We start from the raw sequence: 15,384 nt of genomic DNA on the forward strand, positions 1-15,384 counted from the left end.
TGTTTTAAGTATTAACGCGTTGTTTTAATAACATGAGTAATAACTTGTTGTTTTAGGTAATAACGTGTTGTTTTAATAACATGAGTAATAACTTGTTGTTTTAGGTAATAACGTGTTGTTTTAATAACATGAGTAATAACTTGTTGTTTTAAGTAATAACGTGTTGTTTTAATAACATGAGTAATAACTTGTTGTTTTAAGTATTAACGTGTTGTTTTAATAACATGAGTAATAACTTGTTGTTTTAAGTAATAACGTGTTGTTTTAATAACATGAGTAATAACTTGTTGTTTTAAGTAATAACGTGTTGTTTTAATAACATGAGTAATAACTTGTTGTTTTAGGTAATAACGGGTTGTTTTAATAACATGAGTAATAACTTGTTGTTTTAAGTAATAACGTGTTGTTTTAATAACATGAGTAATAACTTGTTGTTTTAGGTAATAACGGGTTGTTTTAATAACATGAGTAATAACTTGTTGTTTTAAGTATTAACGCGTTGTTTAATAACATGAGTAATAACTTGTTGTTTTAAGTAATAATGTTTTGTTTTAATAACATGAGTAATAACTTGTTGTTTTAAGTAATAACGTGTTGTTTTAATAACATGAGTAATAACTTGTTTTAAGTTATAACTTGTTTTTTATTTGATTGAAAATTAACACTTTAATTTCACAGATGGATTTCTTTGCATTAACAGTTTAATTTTTACAAGGAAAGGCTGCCCTGTAGTAAAGCGTGGATTGGTTGTGCTGTGGGCTCCTGGAGGCTCGGCTCAGTGCCTCGGTCCGATGAAATTCTGCATTTAATGAAGAATCTGTTTCCAGGACTGAAGGATTTGTAATGAGTAAATGATGTTACTCATCTAATTCTTTCATTCTCTCTCTCAGTAGTTTATTCCACTAAGGGACTCTGTATAATAACAACCTTTTATTGTAATATGTATAAAGAAATTGCATTTGCCCCTTGGAGTAATGAAGCCTTTTTTATTTCTTCTGTTAAAGTTGATGTTATAATTTACAGTATAATGTTAAAATGATTAAATGTTTGTGGTTTATTGTCAAGAACTTTTCACAGTTTCTAACAGAATGAGTCCATTATTTTCAGATCTTTTAAATGACCAAGTATTCAATATTTAATTTAGAGAAAAATAATAGAATATAATTCAACTCAGCAGCACTGACCATTAATTTTTTTTTATTTTTTTTTTTTTAGTCTTTATTGACCTTTAACCCTTTAACCCCCATTAGTCCTCTGGAAAAACAGGCAGATATAATCAGCTACTATAAAAATAATTATATTTTTACTATTTAAGTTTAGATCCTATTGTTCAGAAAACCAGACTGAAAATGTATTTTAGGTCAACCATGAAGGATTCGGGGTGATTTAGTAGCTGAAGGTGATATTGACATCTGTTAGCATTGTGTTAGCATGGGGTCTTTAAACGTAAAACATTTTGGCAGAGGGATAACTTGTTCTATTGCTTCTATCTTTCTGACTTAATAGATGTGACTGAAGTTTGTATTATGAGGCGAGTCAGTTCATGTGCTCTGGATTACACACATGTGGAAATATACACAAACTTTCTGGATCATAATGTGGAAAACTGGATTTTTCACTTCCAGGTTCCTGGAATTAAATGGTTGCTCTTTTATAGATCCATGCTGGTCTGGAAGCTGGAATAAACATTCTAAAAGGCTGGGTTGGTTATTATGCTGTTATTTTCCCGGTGTGACCCACTGGTGAAACTGGCCCCTGAACTAAAATGAGTTTGACCTCCTGATGATGATAAAAGATGTTTGATGAAGACGACTAAGCAAACATGAAGTAATGAAGGTGCTATTTTGTTCCATTCCGCCTTTAAACACATCTGCAGGCATCCTGGGTCGGCATTGTTACAGGTCAGGACTCCAGTCTAGACCCAGACCAGACACCTTACCCTCCTCTTCCTCATCCATGCTACTGTAATGCCGCACAGTGTAGATCTTCATCACCTTGAAGCAGATGTATCTGTAAAATCTGCCATCTGATTGGTCGGACCAGCAGGAAACAAAAATTTTCCTGATTAATTTTTTTTCTTGATAAACACACGTCACTGATTTATTTACTATTTTCCAATATTTTTATTTATTTATTTTTTTTATCAAACCACGTCTGGGAAATTTTTTATCTGAGCGTTTTTATTGTTTGTTCTCCTGTCAGCGCATGCTGTGAAGATGATGATGAAGGGGGGAGGAGGACCTGCGTGTCCATGCAGCCTCCGGAGCGCAGGGCGGGGCAACGCCGCGCAGCAGCAGCTTCATCACTGCTGACCGACACAGACCTCCTGCTCGTCTCCAGGCCGCGGCATGGATCCGGTAGCCCGGCCCATCCCCTGCCAATCACAGCCGGTCCGGTTCGGATGAGGAGAATGATGAAGCTCATGAAGACAGCGGCGGAGCGGAAATAAGTCGCAGACTGAAGCGGTGCGCACGTAACGTCGCGCTCCAATGCAGCATAGATCGCCATTGTTTGGATGCGCAGCAGACTGAGAGGGAAGAGGCCGCAGAGAACACCCCCACACCCCGACACGCGCACCATGCTGCCCCTGCTGCTACTCACGGTGCAATTGCTCTGCTTCATTCGGGTAAGGACGCCGCTTTCTGGCCCGAACAGGACCGCATCCAGCCGCCACTCCGCAAACACGCGGCGGCATTGTCTGCTACGAACCCGCCGCGGGACAGTGCTGTGGGGCTGAGAGGCAGTGAGGGTGGTGTGTAGGGGTGTGTGCGTGTGTGTTGATGCGCACGAGTGTCGGGTATGAACGCACTATGGCACCGGCGGTCCGGTCGGCAGGCAGCCAACAGCTCGGTGTGTTACGCGGAAACTGGGTCAGTCGGCTGCAGCCTCCCAGGATCCGGAGAGTCTGTCAGCATCATTGAGAATCACACACAAACGCGCGCACCAGTAGCGGAGCTGGTTTTTTATACATGGGGGGACTTTATAAGGGGGGTGATCAAGTAATAAAGGAAATGACTGTGTTCCTCTCTCTAACACTGTTGTGATAACTGTGGTCACATCAGAGAGACCTGAAAAATAAAACATCTTTACATTAATGATCCAGATCAGCAAGTGGAAAAGACCCATAGATAAGTTGGTTGTTTTGGGTGCAGTATGTAGATATTGGTGTGGTAGTCGGGGGACCAGTTCTGGTCTGCTGTCTGGTAGTGGTGATAGACTGGATCCTAGCGGGTGTAGCTCCATGTGGGAGCAGGGCTGCTGATACTGTGTCTGGTGTCTGTCTCCATCTGATCTGTGTCCATCCTCTTTACAAAAATTCAGAAATATCTCCCGTTCTCTTCATTCTTATATTTTCCATTAAAAAATCAGACTGGTTACATGAAATATTTCTCCACGTTTTCATCCTGTAGCTACTTTAAAGGTCCCATATTATACACTTTATTCCCAATCTGAGACCATTCATTAATATCTAAATGAAATATTTCCGCCATGGTATGGACAAATCGACCCTCAGTTTGAGTGCAGCGGCTTCTCTTCACCTCCCTCTTTTTAGCAGCTTCAGAAATGTGCCGTTTATGGTGGGCGGAACCCTGGTGGAGCAGCTCAGCTGTTGGCTCCGCCCATCGCATCGCCCGTCATGAGGTGATTGACAGGTTAGGCCTTAGCGGTTACTAGACGCTGATTACAGCGTAGTGAAGGATAAACAAACGCCGGAACACCGGAACCCATTCCTGAAGAAGTTCGAGCAAGAAGACTAACAGTACTGCTCTTACCTCTCCAGCTGTGTCACGGACAGTTGGTATTGAACCTGGCTTCAGCTTCAAACGGTTGGCGAAGCCTGCTTTCCATGCACCCATGTTGTGGAAACAGTCCTCTTTGAAATGCTGGCCACAGACATGCAAAACCTTTGGAAGTTTTCCGGGTACATTTCCTCCAAAAATAAAATTAATCCACTCAGTCCTCGTGGGTTCAGTGGATGGAAGTAAAAAAACGTTTTCGTGTTCATTTATGCAGCCACAAACAGAACAGTGCTTCTGTCGCTTAGCCATGCCCGCTAACGAGGGTTGCCGAAGAGGGAAAAACACTGGGCGCTAGGTGATTTTTAGAGGGCGGGCTTTGAGAGCCGGTAGACGGGTCCATCGCTCTGTGGGGAGTGGTTATTGTCCCTTATGACGTCATAACGTACACACTTTCAAACAAGCTCATTTCAGCGCTTACTTCCCTAGAGGTGGAGCAGGGGGGAGAGAGAGCGCCTGAAAGAGTTTCACACTTACGGGTCTCCTACACATGCGGGGGGACCAGTATGACTGTTCCAAAACCATTAAAAAGTGAATTTTGCATAATATGGGACCTTTAAAGCCAACTAGCCTGTTTATCCATTACAACTCCAGTGCTTTTGCTTATATTCATTTTTAACATTCTTTTTTAAAAAATGTAAACTAAAATCAGCAAAATGTCTGTAAGCTGCTGATTTGAGTTGTAGAATCAAGAACAATTTTATTATATGCCAAACATCATTAATTCCAAAAAAGTTAGCTTTCTTTGTAAACGAAAAATAAACCCAGAATCTCATCAAGCAACATTTTACTCCCAGTAGAAGATAAAAAAAAGTAACTGGTACAAACCAGAAACACCTGGAGGAGAATTGGACAACTAATCAGGTTACCTGGCAACAGGTCAGTAACATGACTGGGTATAAAAGGAGCATTTCAGAGAGGCAGAGTCTCTCAGATGGAAAGATGGACAGAGGTTCACCAATCTGAGACAAACTGAATCTCAAACTGTGGAACAATTTCAGAAAAATGTTCCTCAGACTTTGAAGATTCCCCATCTACAGTGTAGAATATCATCAATAGAGTTAGAGAATCAGCAGGAATCTGTGTGCCAAGGGACAAGGCTGAAGATTTACATTACAACCAGACATGATTCTCTACTGGAAACCACTGCATGGACTCAGGAAGACTTCCAGAAACCACTGTCTGTGAACACAGTTCATCCTGAAATCCACAAATGCAGGTTAAAGCTCCATCATGCAGAGAAGAAGCAAGATGTGAACAAGATCCAGAATCAGGACCGTCTTCTCTGGACCAAAGCTCATTTAAAATGGTCTGAGGCAAAGTGGAAACCTGGATGAAGATGTGAACTAGTTTGTGGAAAGCATGGACGGCGTGTCCTGCAGACTAAAGAGGAGAGGGAGCATCCAGCTTGTTATCAGTGGACAGGTGAAAAGCTGCATCTCTGATGGGATGGGGCTGCATTAGTGCCTATGGCGTGGGCAGCTTCCACATCTGTGAAGCTCCATCAATGCTGAAAAGTACATGGAGGTTTTAGAGCAACATCTGCTCCCATCCAGACAGTGGCCCTCATCTATCAAACGAACGTGGAAATAAGAACACATCTGATTGGAGGATGTGTCGGTGTGCACTCCAAGCGTTATTAGTAAGCTATTTTATTTGTTTTGTGAATCCATTTTAAAATGCTTTTTTGCAAATGGGTTCATTCTGAGAACTTAATATGTGGCTGCTTATGCTTAGATGACTGTTTAAGGTTTGTTTAATGATTATTTTCTGGGTCTGCTGTGCTGCAACGCTGATCCACCCTGGCTCAAACTTGCATACACGATCTCAGACCTGTCGTGAGATTTGATCATGTCCCACAATCCTGTCCACACTGATAAATGTCGAGCCTTGCGTGGAAATGGTCGTGCGCACAGATTTTCATCATATGTTCATTTGATAAATAAGGGCCATTGTCTCTTTCAGGGAAGGTCTTGCAGATTTCAGCAAGACAATGCTGAACTACATCTTGCATCAGAATGAAACAAATGTGACAGGAATTAAAACAGCTGTGCAGAGAAAAATTAGTTGATTAAAAAAAAACAATTTTCTTCAGACTGAACCGTCTTATTTGGGAAGTAACACATGGTGAACATACTTTTCAGGTAAAGCTAGACTAACAACAAAGCTCAACTTTTTATCGTAGCTTTGTTAAAAAATGAATAAACCAACATGGCTAGTCCAGTTTTATTAACATCAAAGCTAGGCTAATGGAAGCCTGTTAGCTTAGTTTTGTTATTTAGTGTGGTTGTTTTTGTCTGACAGATGTGATGAAAGAGGAGAAAACACCAGATCTGAAACTGAGCCGCTCTCAGTCCTGCTGGTTCTGCTAACCCTGCGCAACCAGTGTCGGCATGTCCGTCCACATTTTACCGGCTTTGTCACAGATGAGTGGACAACTGGACCTGGAGGAGCAACTGAAACCGAATCCTTTGATCAGATCCAGATCTCTGTCTCCCTTTCCATCCCTGACTCCAGCTGATCTCAGTGTTTAACGTCATGACGATGCAGCTTGGACTGTGGCTACCGTGACAAAGATTTATCTTTCATCTGCTGGGCTGAGTTTGTAATTTCCACTGGTGTCTGCTGTGGTGATGATTTGGGTTTCCATTCAATGGAGGATCGTAATCGTCCTGCACGAAAACCTGAGCCTCTGGGATCTGCAGGAAATCTGGTCCATCAAATTGGCTGCAGTTTGAGTCGTAATGATCTGACCCTGCTGAGAAGCTGGAGGGAAACAAGATGATTGTGGTTCTGACTGCAGGGGGCAGCTTAAAGTTTGGGAAAAATTCTCCAGAGTTTGATGAAAATGAGCAGCAGAGGCAGACAGGGAGGCAGACGAGGAACCGAGGAGCAGAAAGTTCTGCTGAACACGCTGATGAAGGTTTGTTCATCTCACGTGGATTATAGAAACTGTTTTTCTCACTCCTAACTCTGAAGAGAGAATTCTGTTTTATTGAGAGGAGGAACTCAGCATGAAAGTAGTTTATAAATATTCCCCGACATCTCTGCTGTGTATGTAAATCTGTGTATTGTTTTCTTTTTGGTGAGACGTCTTCAAATAAATGTGATGTGGTGGCTGTGGAGTGATTTTTAAATCCTGCTGTAAAGCTCTTTAACACCATGTTGGGATAAATCCTGCAGCTGAACATTAAAGCTGTGAGCCTGGTTTCCGTCCAGCAGCAGGTTGGATTAGTGGTGTGAACGAGTCCTGATGATCTGAATGGGATAGAGGGGAGAAGGCTGTAATCAGCAGCGAATCGAACCCATGTTCAGTCCCAGACCAACGGAATAACGACTAACACAACAAACGGGGTCTGGACTGGGTCCAGGTTAGACTGGGTCAGAAATGGGACAAACTGCTGGAAAACCAACCACAGAAACACAGTTTAGCTTGGAGGAGGTTTTATTTCTGGTCTCTACAGCCGATTGTCTTCCTTTCATGTTTGTCTCCTGGCTGATGTTCTGCGTTACCTTCACATCCTCGGTGCAGGCAGGCTGCAGTTGGTTGTCATGGTTACAAGTAGACAAAAAGAGTCGGCATTCATGTTGTTGTTGTAATTTCCCAGTCCAGTCCCAGTTTATATAAAGTACATCGGGATCATTATGGATCATTATCATTAGGACATTATGCACATGGTCCAAACAAACAAACAAAAGGAGCTCCCCACCAAGGCCATAAACCTTTTTATTTTATTAATTTAATTAATTATGTCTTAATTTACTAATTTCTTTATTTATTTCCTACAATATTTGTATTAAATTTAGACACGGCAACCGTATACCACCACAACCTGCAGGATCACATGATTGAAACAAACAAAACAACACACTGAAAGAAAAAGTCCTCAATCAAAATTGGTCATTTATTATCATTTTTAATTGCGATCTCATGTGGACAGATGATGGACATATTTTCTGAGCTGCAGCTAAAGAACAGGACAGAAAATGAAAGGGAGATTAAATCAAACAATCCTGTGTTATTAGGAAATAGTTTCAAATTTATTATATATTTTATTTATTTCAGATTCAAATTTTCCCCCTTTTTTTGCTGTAATTTTTGTATAATTGTAAGTAAATTGGGGCATTAAGGTTTGCTGACGTTGAATCAGATCCATAAATCCAGAACTTTCTGGGTTCTTCTGCTCACGCTCCAACTAGAGACAAGAGCTCTGGTTCTTTTTAAGGATCTCGCTCTTTATTTAGAGTTTCTCCAGTTCAGGTTTTTCTTAACTGGGTCCCTCTGGTTGTTTGTATCCTACTGGGACCCCCCCAATCTGATACGTTGTTTATGTTTTATTGGGAATAAAATATGACTCTGAGATTCTGTTTTTATTTACATTTTACACAGAAACTTGACTTTTTGGGAGCCTTTGGGTGTTGTTGGATGGGGAGGGGCCTATGGCAGCACCCGCTGCTCATTGAGAGGAAACGATAGATGATTTTATGTCTGTTACCAAAAGTCTCCAAAATCACCAGAAACTGTTGTTAGATTACTTACTAGAGGTGTCTGAAAACACGCTAAATGTAGCAATATGTCGCTACATTGACAACACTGTAAACAATGGACCCACCCGTTCGCTGGTGTGGGGGAGGGGCTGTCCACTGCAGTGCCTGTTGAAAATGGGTCAAGACGACTGGTCCTTTCTGTGAACCAGCAATCAGCCTAACAGCTGAGTGACGTTTGTTACAACAGAAAAACATCCAACTGGCTGTTTGCTCTTTTACTGAAAAATAAATTAGTTTGAAGCTTCTGGGAGCATGAAGTTTGTCACATGATGACAATGGAGCCACCAAGTATCATCATCATCCTGCTAAACTGGAGGTTCAGCTCAGCGGCGAGCGCGAATATTCAGCGTTTGATGACGTTGAGGCCTCCGTGGACTGTGGACCCACATCAGCGTTGGGTTCTGAGGAAAGCCGTCTGGGTTCTAGTGGTTTGGTTTTTGGTTGGGATTAGGTTCCAGTTCAGCTTGAAGACCTCAGAGAGAGAAGAGCAGATTTAACTGCAGAGCTCTGCTGTGACTCTGCTCTAAAAGGCTGTTGGCGTGGACCTCATGGCGTCCTTTCATAGTCTAATGGATTGCGGACGTCTGCTGGAAGCCGTCAGAGTCCGTCCTCTCTCCGCCCCCCCCCAGCAATACAAAACTCTGAAAGTTTGCATGATAATGTTGGCAGCTGCCTGAGGGCACCGCCTCCTGACCCCCCGTCCTGCACCCTTTTCACCGGGTCAGATGCTCCATTGATTCAGCTGAGAAAGAAAAACCCGGCTGTATGCTGGATGAGTGCAGGATTGTTTCAATGTCAGGGAAACCGTGGGTCTGATTCCAGGCTCAGAGCAGAGGACGGAACGTTTCGGTTTACTTTGCTGGAGGAGGGAAAAAGAATTTTATATACATTTGTTTTAACCTCTTTTTCATCTGGGCTGAATATGATCCATGAACAATGTTAGCAGACACTAGGAAGCAGCAATGCTAACATGTAGCATAGTAACATGACGGGGAGAAACTTGGCTAAAAGACTCTACCAAGCCGTGGCATCCAAACCAAACACAGTTCAAACCCTAAGCAAATATGGGAATATAAGAAAACCATGGGGACAGCTCTGTCCACTTTAGAGCTTCTGCTAATTTTTCTACTCCAAGCATACAACAAAAACAGGGAGTCATATGAAAGCAGAGATTTTGCTGGTTACAAAGATGTCTGTCTCATCATTGTGCGACAGAAACTCTGGAGCTAGCAGCCAGAATCAGAAAACATGTCTTATACCATAGTCTTTTGCTGTTTTGTGGTGAAAAGTTTGATTCCAGCTCTAACAACTCTGCTGTGTTCGCCTATGATTCTGCCTTGGTTTGAAATGTATCATGGAGGTTCTGCTGGTTTCCATGGAGATGAAGGAGGTTTTATAGTGAATGATTCACTCTTCCTATCAGAGACTATCTTGGGTTTCACTTCTTTCTGGATCCTTAGCTGTTTCTAAGGGGAATGTGGGGACTATCCTTGGATCCTCCTCACTCTGACCATTGATAGACGTGTCCATCATCATCATCGGCCTGAGATATTTACCTGCCTAACACCTATATTAAACACCTGGAAAACTGCTCAGGTTCCATTTTTACCTTCTACTGTAGCACAGTTCCTCATCAGATATTACTTTACTCATTCCTAGGATTACTTTACTCATTCCTAGATGAACTGGGCTGCTATCCTCTGGTTTTCTTTTAGAAGGAGATAACTATTTACTGTTTTCCAAGTGAATTTACCCTGAAACAGTAATACATATCTTGATTCTGACATGTCTAGCAATCTCACGTCTCTCAGCTTTCTGTAGAAACCAGGATTATACACACAGCTTTTGCAGTTGTGAAGATATACTTGTAAAAATCTTGAGCTCTTGTGATGTAGAGGTTTGTCAGGAACATGTTTGTCAAGAATATTCTTGAATCCATCCTGGATCGGGACAAAAGACAATTAAATCAAGTGTTTTTGTTAAATAAAGATTAGTTAGGGTTTTTTTTTTTTAAAACAAACTGTTTCTGATCATTTCATCTCTTGGAAGGAAACAGATTTTGTGCACCAAGCCATCTCCTGACAGTCTGGTTTAGGTGCTCCTGGCCTCATGCAGTTTTCCGTGGGCTTCACGATGCATGTGCATATGGGGGAACATTAGCATTCATCCCCAGCCACCCCCCGAGCCTCCCACTCCGCACAGTGTCCATGGTAATCCTGGAATCAGACCCATATAATGAGCATCTCCTCCTACCACAAACGTCGCTCCCCTTTCATCCCTGTTGCCATGGCGATGGCAGAGCAGCAGTGAATCAGATGAATTTCTCCTCCTCTCACTCAGGATGCCATCTGATGGTTAACGTGTCGGTCTCAGTACCTTTGACCTCTGAGGAAATGAAATTTCAGATTTGCAGGGTGGTTAGTTTCCAGCTTCCTGCTGCAACTCGCCTCAAGACGGATTCTGAACGAATCTGGCTTCCTCCGCTTTATCAGAGCCGGTTTTGTTCCTGGTTGTTTTCGAGGTTTATTTTATATTTGTGTTCAGAAAGGCCGACGTGACGTTGAGGTTCAGAAGAAAACTGACCTGCCGCTGACTTTCCATCTGGTGCCATCCTCACGATCAGGAAAAAGGTCTTTATTATATTCCAAGACTCCACTTCATTTGACAAAACCTCTTCAGAGGCAGAAAACCTGAACATGGTGTCCGTTTGGCAGGCCATTGATAGAAATAGAGCTTTTCTGGGCCCCAGGATCCCCGATCACAGTTTTATCATTAAGACCTGCTGTGTTTATGAAATGAACATTATGTTTCATCTACTTGTCATTACTAATCTTTCTGCTGCTTCCCGACACCAGCTGCTGATACTTAAACTCCACATATTAATGATAACATAATTAATCAGGCTTTATGAAAAATGTATATATACCTCCTTTTTATGTGTTGCGACCCAAAAGTGAAACAGAATTTAGAATTTAATCAGATTATAAATTAAAGTCACCTGGCTGTCTGTCGCTGTGATTTTTATGGTTGTACTGAGGATGATGATGATGATCAGCAGACCTTGAAGACGGGTCTGCATTAGCGATGTGAATCCACACCACTGAAGCCGATTCGATACACATCTCGATATACTGCCTGCGATGCGATACATTAACGATAAAGTGAAGCCCCCTGCCAATATGATGCAATACAATTCACCCCTGTTCACAATGCAAATGTGATTCACCCATTCACGATGTGATGCGATTCACCCGATCACGATGTGATGCGATTCACCCGTTCACGATGTGATGCGATTCATCCCATCACGATGTGATGCGATTCACCCGATCACGATGTGATGCGATTCACCCGACCACTATGTGATGCGATTCACCCGATCACGATGTGATGCGATTCACCCGTTCACGATGTGATGCGATTCACCCGATCACGATGTGATGCGATTCACCCGTTCACGATGTGGTGTGATTCAACCCAATCACGATGTGATGCGATTCATCCGATCATGATGTGATGCGATTCACCCGTTCACAATGTGATGCGATTCACCCTTTCACGATGTGATGCGATTCATCCGATCACGATGTGATGCGATTCACCCGATCACGATGTGATGCGATTCATCCGATCACGATGTGATTCGATTCACCCGTTCACGATGTGATGCGATTCACCCGACCACGATGTGATGCGATTCACCCGTTCAAGATGTGGTGCGATTCAACCCAATCACGATGTGATGCGATTCATCCGATCACGATGTGATGCGATTCACCCGTTCACGATGTGATACGATTCACCCGATCACGATGTGATGCAATTCACCCGACCACGATGTGATGCGATTCGCCCGACCACGATGTGATGCGATTCACCCGTTCACGATGTGGTGCGATTCAACCCAATCACGATGTGATGCGATTCATCCGATCATGATGTGATGCGATTCACCCGACCACGATGTGATGCGATTCACCCGATCACAATGTGATGTGATTCACCCGTTCACGATGTGATATGATTCACCTGTTCACGATGTGATGCGATTCACCCGTTCACGATGTGATGCGATTCATCCGATCACGATGTGATGCGATTCACCCGTTCACGATGTGATGCGATTCACCCGACCACGATGTGATGCGATTCACCCGTTCATGATGTGATGCGATTCATCCGATCATGATGTGATGCGATTCACCCGTTCATGATGTGATGCGATTCACCCGATCACGATGTGATGCGATTCACCCGTTCATGATGTGATGCGATTCATCCGATCATGATGTGATGCGATTCATCCGTTCATGATGTGATGCGATTCACCCGTTCATGATGTGATTTAAGTTTATACAATGCGATTTAGTTCGACACGATTCATGATGCAATTCAAAATAATTCAACGATATAAATATATAACATGTTCATATATAAATAAATAACATCACAATTATTTGTCCTCTCTTTCCCTGTGAGGGATGTATTTGATGCTTGATTGTTTTCTTTAAAGCAGACCAATAAATATTGAATAAGATGCAATTCACTATGGTATAGACAGAGGATTGTTTTATTTCTAATAAACAAGAAATCATAATTTTCTTTTCATTGCACTTGATTTTAGTCTAATTCTTATAGTGCAAGAGATTAACTATGTAATCATCGTAATATATATGTATGTATATGTAATAATCGATGTAACGATGGGTTTTACTGAATCGGATGGACTAACAAAGATGCATTGCGTATTTAGCCGGCAGCTGTATCTGATGCACACTGAAGCTACCAGTGCAGTCGCATCGTAAACGTCTGTCTCGGACCACGGACTAAAATTGATGAATCTCTTCATCCCCAGTATGTAAGCGTTGTTGAAGAAGGCGGAGCTTCATAGCTGAGGTCAGTGTTTTACGGCAATGGCTCAATACTTTGAGGAGAAAGCAGAAGTTTAAACTTCACTCTGCTAGAAAACTGGAATATTCCAGAATAAGTTTCCTGTTTTTTTATTTATTTTTTTATTTATTTTTTATTACGATTTAGCATAGTATATTTCAGCATAAATCGCATTTCTAGACATTCTTTTACACAAATACTAACATAAAAAAACCCAACTAGGCGAAAACACTTAAAACAAAAACCAATATCAAAAACATAAGACAGAACAACAGCTACAAAAACAAACAGACAAGAAAACAATATGCACATAGGGAGTGTCGTTTCCTTTATTTTTCAAAGTAAATCTAATCATTTGTGAAAATAAAATCTGGCCTAAGTTAATCCATTTTATCCAATAAGAAGAGAATAGCTCCAACGTAAACTCGACGAGGGCTGATGTCTTTTCCATATTGTTGACGTGTATTGTGATGTCCATCCATTCATTCAGGGCGGGGCCATTTCCTGGTAATAGATTTATTTTAGCTGCAATAGAATGTTCATTAGATATTTTGCTTTTTTTTTGGCCATTTCAGGGGTAAAATGACAAAATACATGATCTTAATGTCAAAAACTAGGTCCTTAAAAATGTCTTTCAGTGCTTTAATATACATAGATGAGTGTGTTATAAGATTTAAAAATCCCTGGTATATACCTAAACTTATTCTACCTATTGTCTTGGAATTGTGTGCTTTTCTAAATAGTTCTAACAGATGCACCCGGGTCCCGTTTACCTCTTTTACTTTTTTATGAATATAATGCTGAACTTGCAGGTATCTGTAAAAATCTTGTTTTTCAAGAAGACATTTCTCTTTGAGTGAATGAGAACTTAGCATGGCTGCTCCATTCATTACATAAAATATAGACATTAATCCTTTAAATCTTACATCTAGTTTATTTGGTGTAAAATCTGAATCATATACGAGCCATTTCAGAGGTATGATATCATCTTCTAATCTGAATTCTTTTCAAATGTGAAAATTTGTTTTAAGAATCCATTTTACCCAATGATTAAGAAGTTTCCTGTTTTCTACCAATGTGGAAAAAAACCAAACATGTTTCACAACAACAACCAAAGTACCAGAAACACACACAGAACACCAAAATAACAGGCATAATAGAGGCAGACTAGGGTGGCCCAGAGACCTGGGCCATCAGCAGCAATTCCGGGGCACGAATCACAGCCACCCCACCACGAAGACCACTCCGGACCCACCAAGAGGTTGGCAGAGGAAGTCTACAGCCAGAATCCCTCGTAGTCACTGGGCACAGGCCCTGGCGGGCCAAGATTGGCAGCTGCCATCCAGAGCCCAAAAGCATGCCCCCCATTCGTGTTTATGTGATCTGAGCAGACTTGTAATACTTTACCACAGTTACTGTCGTCATGGCGAGGTGAAGCAGAACCTTAGCTGGAAAGGTTCTGGTTCTGGACGGGTTTTAGAACGGTGCTCCTCATCTGGGCTGCACGTGACAAGTTGTTGTGTTGTAAACTGCAGCCACCACATGAGATGGATGGAGGTTCAGGTCCTGAAGGGATCACATGTCTGAGCTAAGAACAGAAGAAGATTTTAGGTCCAGGCCAGATTAAAAAGTGTCTGCGGTCCTGCTGGCCCTGAAGGCAACACCACAGAAACACTGAGCTTCTTTATGAACGGCTGTTCTGAATGGAAAAGTTAATATGAACTGAGACTGATTTGTTTCATGTTTGAGGTGAAAATGATCCAGTTTTCTCCACAGGTTCAGATGCTGCCTTATTCTGTTCATTAAAAATAAATTAACAACAACTGATTGGTGATCAATCACTTATTTGGAGGTAAATCAAACCTGTGGTTTGTTTCTAGGGGATTTTTATATGCAGGTCAGCTCCTCAAGTCAACCTCAATCGGTTCAAGTCCGGACGCAGACCGGACAGGAGACCGGAAGCAGGCCGGACAGGAGACCGGAAGCAGGCCGGACAGGAGACCAGACAGGATACCGGAAGCAGACCGAACAGGAGACTGGAAGCAGGCTGGACAGGAGACCGGAAGCAGACCGGACAGGAGACCGGAAGCAGGCCGGACAGGATACCGGAAGCAGACCGGACAGGAGACCGAAAGCAGTCCGGACAGGA

General features: G+C 42.1%; 1 protein-coding gene across 3 annotated transcripts in view; it reads left to right on the forward strand.

Annotated features, from left to right (window-relative positions):
* The first annotated feature begins 2,173 nt into the window (after positions 1 to 2,173).
* The window catches only part of ptpro (protein tyrosine phosphatase receptor type O), a 49,206-nt gene continuing 35,995 nt past the window's right edge, over positions 2,174 to 15,384 (forward strand). For 2 of the 3 annotated variants that reach the window (XM_041977532.1, XM_041977534.1), the window contains exon 1: positions 2,175 to 2,626. In XM_041977532.1, coding sequence (XP_041833466.1) covers positions 2,516 to 2,626 — 111 coding nt within the window. In that variant the 5' untranslated portion in view covers positions 2,175 to 2,515. Of the gene's footprint in view, positions 2,627 to 15,384 lie in introns of all 3 variants that reach the window. The other variant, XM_041977533.1, reaches the window with a different exon arrangement.

The sequence above is a fragment of the Melanotaenia boesemani genome, chromosome 23, assembly GCF_017639745.1.
Source record: "Melanotaenia boesemani isolate fMelBoe1 chromosome 23, fMelBoe1.pri, whole genome shotgun sequence".
NCBI classification, from domain to species: Eukaryota; Metazoa; Chordata; class Actinopteri; order Atheriniformes; family Melanotaeniidae; genus Melanotaenia; species Melanotaenia boesemani.